General features: G+C 42.9%; 1 protein-coding gene across 7 annotated transcripts in view; it reads right to left on the reverse strand.

Moving 5' to 3' along the window:
• The window catches only part of LOC132259713 (disintegrin and metalloproteinase domain-containing protein unc-71), a 168,618-nt gene extending 158,115 nt beyond the window's left edge, over positions 1 to 10,503 (reverse strand). For all 7 annotated transcript variants that reach the window (XM_059757451.1, XM_059757447.1, XM_059757450.1 and 4 more), the window contains exon 1: positions 10,072 to 10,503. In XM_059757451.1, the coding sequence (XP_059613434.1) occupies positions 10,072 to 10,252 (181 nt within the window). In that variant the 5' untranslated portion in view covers positions 10,253 to 10,503. The remainder of the gene's footprint in view (positions 1 to 10,071) is intronic.
• Between the last annotated feature and the right edge of the window lie 386 nt (positions 10,504 to 10,889).

The following is a 10,889-nucleotide window of genomic DNA, read 5'->3' on the forward strand; positions in this document are numbered from 1 at the left end:
GCTAAGTACATGTGTCGAGCGAAGTCTTTGGGGTGCAAACAACCCTGGTGGTGCGATACCAGCGACATCGATAATAACACAAAATCACTCCAACTTGTATCCATTTGACCAGATCGTGATTGATTGGAGAAACATAAAGTTGAAAATGTTTTCCTCCTTATTATTTTCCATCATTCACCCAGTGCCACTTGTTCCACTTTTCCTCCCCCAAACGGCGCTACACTGCAGTGGCGATGTGTAGAGACAGCGAGCAAGAGTGTCTCCGTATCGAGTTGTCAGCAAACTTATTTTCCTCACTGTGCAAAACTACGCGCGCAAAAGGCCACTTTTCTCTCATGAAGCAGCTTCCGGAACATCCGCAAGAGTTGGTGAACAATTTTCTTGGGTGGAATCCCTTTCTTCGTCCTCTTGACAAAATCATAAATATATTCTGTACACTGAGAAGGAGTGTGATTTAATTCTGTTATCCCGATTTTTCTCTCCCTTCACGCTTAGTCACTTTGCCTTCCTTGCATAATATTTCCTTTTGTCCATACAAAACCCTCCGCTGAATTGTTTAACTCCTCTTCCGCTCTGCTCCCAAAATTTCGGCCTTATAAAGAATTCACAGGGTATTTTCTAATATTGGGCGTCGCCTCGGAAAAATGTGCTCGAAAACAAATATTTATTGTTAAAAATTTGTCACGCTTGAAGAATAAAAGGGTGTATATGGTGTCATTGACAAGAGTAAATCGAATGACATGATTGATGTTTAAAATTGTCGCATGTTCCCTCACACTTTGATGCGGCCCCCGCCTGCGGCGGCCTTGTGGCTTCAGATGAGGATTTTTACATAAAATTCATGGATTTCTTTGGGACTTGAAGCCCCAAAATGGGCCTTTTCGCCCCGCCATTGTCGATGTGAGGAAAAAAGCGCCGATAGGAAGCATATCAGGCAGCTTTGGAGACTGGCGAGTCACTCCGATTCAATCCAGGAGCACCTGCTGTGCCCTGGAAATTGATTTTGTGGCAAGCGGAAGCACAGTACAAGAGGCTGAGAGGGATGAAACAAATACCGCACGGCGAATAAACTTTTTATTCATCAATTTGAGAAGTCGGGGGTGGCGCCTCTGAGCTCGCCAGCTGAAGAGCACCTCTTTCGGACAAACTTAGTCCCGAAATCTCTTCTCTGATCAGACGCGTTTTTTTTGCCTCGGCTGTGTTTTTTTCTCGCCCTGATATCCGGAGATTGATTCAGTAATTAATGTATTGACAATGATGTACAGGTTTGAAGAATGTAGGACAATATATTTTCACCTTTTCAATCTGTACATCATACTTTAGAGGGCGAATAACAAATACATTTGCACAACGTGAGATAAGAAATTTAAGACGTCTTCCCGCTTCACACAAAACATATCTTTTGCGCAAAGAAAAACGGGAGAGAGTGGAATTCCCAGAGATTTTCATATGCACAAGCATAGCGATTCGTCTATCTAGGGTTGGCAGGGCTAAGTGTAAAAAAAAAACCTCGTTTGACAGCGCACGGAACCCGCATTTTTATGCGATAAGGAATTTGAATCGCTTCGTGGATTGTAATATTAAGACGCTATCCGGGAAGTTGCTGTCAGATATAATACTTCTTTCTCACTCTCGTATATGTAAGAATCTATGGGAAGTTTTATTCACTGTGCAATCAGCATGAACGAGAGTCTGCATTTTCCATTTCATACTTTTATTAGTCATACTGCAACCCAGCCACATCCACTGAATTCTTCCCACACACCTTGCAGGTGCATTGTTTCACCATCTATGCCGTCACAATGGGGTGGAGTATCTCATGTGTGATATAGGTTCTCGGCGGCGCTGATTCTGCTGAAATACCACACCGTCTCTACACATCGCTATATACGTTGGCCTCGTCCCGAGATACAGTTTCCTTTATCGGACAACCAAGTGCAAACAAAAAGAGAAATAAATTTCCCACCGAGATGCGAGGGCGCGAGGGTTGGAGAGACTCCCACTGGCTAAATCTGTGGCGTCATCAATAAATTTATGGGCATCCTCCGCCCACGGACAGCTTCGCATATACCTGGAAGTGGCCAGCACAAGACAAACCTCATCCGCTAACTGAAGGAGCCAGCAATTGGGGCTTGTTCTCACTCATGAGGCGAAGTATTCTCCAGAGGGCCTCTCATGCAAAGCCCAGGTCATTCAGAATTTTATCCATGCCGCTCAGTGTGTAATGCATGCGCCCGGGACAAGTTTATGAACCTAATTCCATTTCGAACCTTCTAAATCTTTCGGGATTTATTACATTTCTCATCTGCCTTTTTGCTGCCTTTGATCTGCCACCCATCGGAGTAGGGAAACTCGTTCTCCCCGGCCTCATGGCGCAGATACAAAGGCAAAGAGATTTCAACAATGTGTGTGAAGTTACAATTATTTCTCCACTTTAAATTTAAAATTGCTAGTTCTTCGCGAAATCCATGGAGAGAATTTATATTGTCTCCATGTTTCTCAGATACGTCCAAAATTGATATTAAACTTGGAGTATCCTCGTCCTGTGACTCTAATAATGACATGCCCCTTGGGTGAAAATGTCTCTTGAGGACGCGATGTGCTTTTGTGTCACAAATGACAGAGATGCACTGGTGGCTGTGTGTCCAAAGGCAAGAATAAAGTGACTGCCGGAGACGAAGACGAAGAATATTTTACCTTTCCATCCAACAAAACTTCTCTACAACCCCACAAAGTTCAGCCGCAGAAGACATTCCACCCTCCTGTGCAATATAATTCTATAAAATAGTTTATGACGTGGTGGTGGAAGTAACTTGAAAGAATAAAATGCCAAATGTGAATGTGAAGCGGTAACAAGACAATAAAAGTCACCGTTTCACACATCTTTGCGTGGCTATACGATATATAAGATTCCCAGGGAAGCATTTCTGAAGGCGCTGCCATGCACGAGATTTTCCAATAAGCACGTCAAAAGTGCGATATTGCCAGTACAGCGGAAAAAAAATCAATGGTGATTATCATAAAATCGACAGAGAGGAGTTTTGCATAAAGGTCCCCAGAAAAGATTTTATACGTTCACTCAATTTCACCTTCGCCAAGGGGGCAAAGTTGTTTTTTGCCTGAAAGTTCAAACGACTCCTCGAGGAATCATTTTTAATAAGCCGGCTTTCACGTCGAACAGTTTATGGGACTTTCTGAAAATACATCCGCTGTGGATTCCAAGGATGATGAGAGTTGACTTAATTGAAACACTTTGGTTATTATCGTGATTTTTTTAAGGATTTCTTAATCTTGCAATCTTGCTTAATAGTTCATTCGCGATTCCGCCTCAGCGGTGTCTTACTTTAAAGCCAGTCGAGAGCCGCAGACTAAGAGATCACAAGGGAGGCTCAGCGATTAGCGGTAGTGTGTGGCTGAGGAATCAGAGGGCTGGAAAGGCATCCATAGTTAACCCAATCTCACTATATCAACCCACCTTTATCGCTTGCTCGCCTGCATTGCGAGATTGTGCCACTTGTGCCACTCTCACCGTTCCTTCCTCTCAATTCTTGTGGGAAAGTGGCTGAGGAAGCGATCGGTGGTTGCAAATTGCTCTGAACTGGCTCCGGATGGTTGGATGATATAAACTATGTGCACTTCTGCAGGGCTTTGCCATTAATTATTCGCCAAGGAATTTGGTCTTAAGATTCCAACGAATGAATACATTATAATGCGCGCTCACACAATTCCCAAATGGGATGCAATTTTATAGTCAATTGAGATAAACCGCAATTATCGTTCTCCAAACCATGTTTCTCATTGGTTAATCTCTGCCTTTTCCCCAAAATTATTGTTGTCCTATCAATTTGTGTACATTAAACCAGTTGTATTTTAGCTAATTTATGCATTTTAATCTTCTGATCAAATTTCTGAGTGTACTCATATATTAAAAAGCTCTCCAAAGATGAGATTTGGTGAATAGTCCAAGGAAAAAATTCCAGTTTAAGCAACACACAAACGAATCTTTTGAAATATTTGTATCTTCCTGATTCGTACGATATTTTATTTATGTTCTTCAAAAGTCACAGTTTACTTTGGAAATGTTGATATGAAACTGCAGCTCAGTAAATGTCTTTTCTCAAACACTCCAGAGGAAGTGCAATTTCATCTGATTTGCAGATGCTTCCTCTCAAATGCAAACAGATGAAGTGCTGTGAAATATTCATAATATTTCACTGAAAATGTGTTCTTAATTGACGTATCTTTTGTTCAACATCTTCTTCGCACTTCATGGTTAAAATATTTATGGATTTTCTTTTCTACATTGCTCATCATCGCAACGGATGTCTGAGGAGAACAGACTGTTTTTAACTACCAGAGCAGGTAATTAATCTCTTTGGTGATCCACGAAATAAATTAGCATTTGTCACTCAGAGAGCTGCACTTAAGCCAAACACACAAGTCCAATTAGCGATTCCAAGTGTCTGACTGTTGACGGATACATATTGCAAAATGATGGCTGAACTCGAGGACTCAATCGTAATCCTCCAAATGCCATTCTGACTATCTCGCCATAATCCTCAATCTCAACCGCTAATCCAATCGCGGAGCAGCAGTTGAAACTAACGCGATAATTTGCATAATGCCATATGATTCGCATGCATTGTCGCGCTCTCATTGTTACTCTCTCGTAAATGCTTTTGATGGAAAGCGAATGGTTGGTTTCTCATTGACTATCCGCACTCTCATACACAATAATTATTCCCCAACCCAGTGCACAGATCCTCAACTTTTTATGGTCCTCCACAATACTTCCACATGAACAAAAGTGTGCAGAATCGCTCATTTTCGGTCAGTTTTCCGGCATACAGAAAAAAATGCGAAAGCCTTCGTACTTGTGTGAGAGAGAAATGAAATATTGAAATTGTATTGCATGATGAAGGAGCAACTCTTATCTAAATGTAGCAATGCATTTGTTATCCTCAAATGACAACACTCAATATTTGCACCCCATTTCTGGCAACTTGCTTCGTCACTCTTGAATATTTTCACCAAGTTTGCATCTATCTCGTATTTACATCTACATTTTGCATTAATTTGTATGTTAATTAATGCAAATTTTCACCACACAGTTTTTGCAATGCAACTTAAAGACTGTTTTCTATAAAAAAAAAAGTATCCCCCGGAAAAAGTACACAAATGTGCATCACAAATGAACTCAAAAATCACGTCGAATGACGTTTTTCCCAGGAGACACAAAGCCTAGATCATATAATCGTAATGAGGGTGTTTTTTGCTCTCAAAAGCTCCCATGCAGCAGCTTTGAATATTTCACCAGAATCATATTTTTGCTTTAACTTCCCCAGGGTGGGGTTTTGCGTTGGAAAAGTCTCGTTTTTTTTTTCCTCCGAAGCGCCGCTCATTTGTGCGACTCTCTATGCCTGTCGATATTAGTCGTGTGTCGGAATAAAGTATTTTTCCGGATCTGAGTGTATTAAATGGATGTATGTGTGCAATATAGAAAAATAATTGAATTTCGTGTTTGCGCTATTATTTGCTGAGGGCGTGGAACTCTTGGCTGGGAAGCTGCGCGACTATCGGGGGAGCTTTTCGCATGTATGAAGGCGCTCTGGCATTCCATGTGTGTCACAATTTATAATAATTGTGTTTTAAATTCAGGAGATGTAAACACATGGTGGTTGAAGAGCTGCTTCGCTGCTCGAGGGCTGTTTGGCTCAACAATGAAATGGAGGGGTATTGTAACAAATGTTAAAACGTGTCGAGATGATGATCGCAGTATAGGTATTTATGCTGCCATGACATCAAACCCTCCTGCCTTTGAACTTTTAAATTTTTCATCTACTTCCCCCCAGCTTTCCAGGTGTGCGTCGTGTTTATAGCTTTTCCTGTTTCATTATGTAATATTAAATTGTCAGCATGATGAATTTCCATTTTCAATAAGACGGGAAAGAAGCGCCCCGTAATGAAAGACGTGGTGCAGAATTTTTGCATAATATAAAAAGAGATTTTAAATCACATGCAGTCGAGTCATCCATAATTATTCTAGTCACATTATATATGCGAATATTCAGGAAAGACAGATCGTGGGCTGCTGAAATTCGCAAAATAATTCCACACTTGCCGTGTTGGTGTTTCAAAGACGATGAAATACGGTTAGATTCAATTGTCCGCGCCAGAGGTGAAATGCGTATTAACTCACGGATGCGTGATCACCAAGTACCGGAAGTATTTCAGAGGCTGCCGTAGGGGCCCACCTATTGTGTGTATTATTCCAAATTAAATGCCGACAAATGAGCTTTGTATACCATTCAATTAATTCACCCTTCACACAGGCCTCAAGAGTCCTTCGGGCGTGCTCAGGAGCAGCGCCAAGAGACTCTGGCGGAGGGCTATTTTTACTGCGCGACCTTCCAAATGCGCGAAATCCCGTGAATTTCCGTGCGGATGACGCTTTTGCAATTTGTCTTGGCACCCGCCACACTGGGCTCGGGCCTGGGGTGACCGTGGAGGTATGAAGGACGTCCGTGGACCGGGTTTTGCGGGATTTGGCGGCGCGGAATGAGGACATGACAGCGGTGAGATTTTTATGTACTTGCCATTATGGTGGAGATTGTGTATAATAATAAAATGCAGACTAATGGAATTAATTTACGGGTGTTTTTCTGCTTGAGTGAGGTGTTTCAACCCACCGACGTGTTCATAAATCTGTAAATGGTTCATAAAAGTCAAAATAAATACGCCACTCTCTCTCTCTCTGTGCACTAATCAGGGGGTCCGTGTGAGTGCGCCTCCCCGGCAATAAGGAGCAAAGGTACGAGTCCATGTCGTGAGGATAATCTAATTCCCTAATTCTCACTTTCTGCCACTGCTGGAAATTTATGGAGTGCCACCATTATTCCTTATAATATTCGCCCTCAGCACCGGGCGAGCGGAGGTTGTTGCTGAAAATCACCGGACTGAATTGGAGCGTATAAACAAGGGGGTCGGACGCAGGGATGTGCTGCCAGTTGACGCCTTGACGGAAATGGGGTCAAGACGCACACTGATCATGCGAACAAGTCGATGGCACTGGCGAATGGACGAAAATATAATTGGATTACATGACCCTTCGGCTCTGGGGATGTCATAAGCACGAGGGGAGAGCGCACTGGACACACTCCGGCCGACGAGCACAGGGACAAATGGAGCAATACTGAATAAACAGCCAAAGGTGAATTCGATACAACTGTCGTATTTCTCTAATGAAACACCCGAGATATGGACAGAGATGCAGGGATATCACATTGAGTTCATCACCCCAACGAAAAGTCATGCTTTTGTTGTTTAATTCCCAGCAAGGAAGTTATTCGCCACACAGGCAAACTTGTGGAATTGTTTGTGAAATATTTATTAACAGGATACTTTACTTCCACACTATCGAGATTGATTGAGACCATGCCTCAATAAACACACCGAAATTGGATGTGAGGAATGCACATATTCTCCCAGTGAAAGTCACATTTTCGCAATGTTTCCACAAACTTCACTCCTGCATCTTCTCCAGTTTATAACCCATATAATTTGAAATACTTTTAGGTGGCCAGAAGAAGGCTGACGGAGCAAGTTGAAGCATGAGCACCACTAAAAGAAATCCACTTTGATGTATCCTAAAGCTCTCCTCTTTTTCCACCGAAATACCCACACAGCATTGACTCACTTCTCGTTGATGTTAATGGTCAATACGATAAAATTTAGGGCAATTTCTTCTCAATTTATAAGACGTCATTGTGGCGTATTTAGGGTGAGTGGCGAAATACGACTGGAGGGTTGAAGCGTACGTATGTACGCGGATGGTTATCGCGAAGGAATGGCGATAAATATCTCAAAATTTGATACTTATCGTTCGCCATTTACTGTCCAATAAAGTCTTCAGAATCATGATGTTTAGGTTGGACTGAAACATGAGAGCATCTCATATGGGGAAATGGCGAAACACTTTGAAATATAAGATCCCGAGTCATTTCAAACATCCACATTTGTAGTGGCATCTCCGGAGGAATTCACCCTATGTAATAATGCAAAGGAATATTTGTCCAATAGATATGGCTCACTAATTGAAATATTTTCCACAACATTGTTCTATTAGATGTCATATTTGGTAGTTGTGCCATTTGCTCCATGTGCGCATAGCCGTTGTGCTATGAATTGAGCGTTTTCGCTTCCTCCAAATCGATGAAAATTCTATTGGGATGCATAAAAAATGCAAATGAAATTCTCATGCCATAGTGGCATACGCGAAAATTTCATTCAACTCAAAAATGTTGTGTCCTGGAATTTCGCTGAGGGCACAAGTAAATGTTCCTCCAAATCAAATAAATCCGGCACTCCCTGCTGGTGTATTTATATCTTTTGCGAAAATCTATGCGAGGATTTGTCATATTTTCAGGGGCGGACGGGAATTTCTATTCACTTTGAAGCACCACAAGTGGTCAAAAACTTTGCATTCACCCAAACCATGGAGAGAGTGTGGGTATTATCCCCCAGTAATTCCCCGGAACATACGAAAAGCTCCCATACATTTCACTATGTGCACTCACACAGCACTTCGAAGACAAAATAGGTACAATCATGAGTGGATGATGGGAAGAAAATTTAATAACACTTCACACACAACTCACTGTGTGCACTTGCACACACAAATACCTAATTTAACTCAGGGCAGAAGTGCTTGAAAATGTTGAGCTTGTGAGTAGCGTGAAAAGCTCCCAATTCCTCCTCTCAGGCATTCTTGTTTTTAGAAACCTACTTCAATCTATCGATTTTCCGCTGCTCTCTATCTCTCAAATTTTCAAACCGACGCTATATAGTTTCAACCTCCAAACAATTTACTGGCATTTCTGCAAGAACTTTCCCAATTTGGCAGCACCATACACATTCCTAGTCCAATTAATCATAATTCCTTTCCCTTGATATGTGATATTGGGGGACTTTTTGCCGGCCATACGAAACCCATATCTGTCACAGATATCCACAGTCAAAGGGGAAAAAAGCCAGTCTCCTGATTTTCCTTCCAATGATACAAATGAATCGCTCAAATTACGAGAGCTAATTACGTAACATATAACTGTCGCTTATAGTCCTACAGAGCTCATATGTACTTGTAATTACCCAGGAAACTAAGACCAACCCCATCATGATGATTTTCGCGCATTTTCATGTGAATACTTTTCGGAACATAATGTCAAATGGGTAAAAATGAGCAGATAATAAAATGTACCAAATTAAATTTCTATTGAAATCGTGTATCATACGAATAAATACAGTTTTTGCGTTGTCCAATGCATTATATTAAACTCTTCCTATAATTATGCCCGGATTGGAGCTTCATTTGCAGTTCTGAGAAATATTTCGAATTAATTTGATGATTTCGCGAAAGTATATTAAAAATCCCAACTCATGCAAAGGGTTTTTCGGCGAAATTTCATATTTGTTGGTGGATTGAATACTTTTTTTTGTAAGTGCTGCACAAGAGCGTGTGCATGATATAATTCATCAGCGTGATTATTGTCCTAATTGGAGTTGGTTTCTCTGCATGTTAATATATTTTCATTTTGAATTAATTGGCAATATTATTTTTCAGCAAAAACTGCAAACCAATTTCAAACGAAATGCAAGTCAAAAAGGACCCAAAAACAACAGCACCGCGCAATGAACATCCCCTCGAGGGAGTCGCATTTCAATTCTGTACAGGTGAAAAATATTGAGATCGCGGCGTAGATTTATTGCATTATTTGTGCAGGGATGATGAAGCGCAGGGGGTGGCCCGAAAACGCCAGAGTCATCGGTATCTCGGCCCGCATGCAGCATCCCTCATCGACCCACAGTCCCGACCCACACAATTCATAATCTCACGGCGGAACTGGGCCACTGAGAGTCGCTGAGGGGATACATTTGGAATCGTCAAATGTGAGGGTGTCATTCAGCAGTTTTTCCACTCCGCAAGCCCGGTTTGAGGGCTGCGAAGGGTGTGCAATCAGGGCATCTCTCTGTGGGATGAGCATTCAACTGTGATGGCATTTTAATGTTGATTACCTCGTTTATTGATTCCTGCAGCGTCTATCGACACCGAATCGAGGCCGATTGTCATCAGGTTACCGGCGTAGTGGGTGGATTCATCCCGATGCCTGCTATTGGGCGCGGGCGGGGACGCCCTGGCGTACTTCGACGTCGCCTGTAGGGCCAAGGTGAGGCTCCACACTATCACCCAGCACATGACTGACTCCGGCACACCGTTCCCAAGCGACACTCCCTCCGACACTGCGCGACTTCCGGACACGAGCGAGCTCGTCCACTAGACCACCATCCACTGCCCTGGCCACGGCACTCCTCTCACGGCTCTGCAAGACGTCCCAGGCTGCGGGCCTAGTCACGGAGGCTCGGCACATTGCGCGACATCGTGAAGGGGCGCGACAGTGTGACAGCCCAGCGAAAAGCCACCCTCGGGACTCCGCGGAGGTCGATTTCTCGAAACTGTGTCACGCACGCGAGGGCAAAACGACGAGAAGAACACAACTCCGCTGGTAAACACACTGTCAATTGAGTCCTGCGTCCAACCGATCCGATGGCGAGTGCATGCGATGCGTGAGATGATGGCAAAAAGGGTCTCTTGAGTGGTTGTAAAAATCCGTATTTCCACTCCCTTTCGAGAGCGCTTTTCACCGATCAGATTTTCTTCTGTCACAATTTAATGGCGAGATTTACGGGGAACCGGTGCATGTATAAACTAACACACACTACGCCAAGTGGCAAAAGTCTCAAATCTCAGCCCTTACACGGCCCACGGCGCCTCTGTAGTGGTGGACTTTTCTCCGAGTGCGCAGATGATGATGAAATCTCGTGCTCGCAGATTC

This window comes from Phlebotomus argentipes, unplaced genomic scaffold, assembly GCF_947086385.1.
Source record: "Phlebotomus argentipes unplaced genomic scaffold, Phlebotomus argentipes genome assembly scaffold_18, whole genome shotgun sequence".
Taxonomy (NCBI): Eukaryota; Metazoa; Arthropoda; class Insecta; order Diptera; family Psychodidae; genus Phlebotomus; species Phlebotomus argentipes.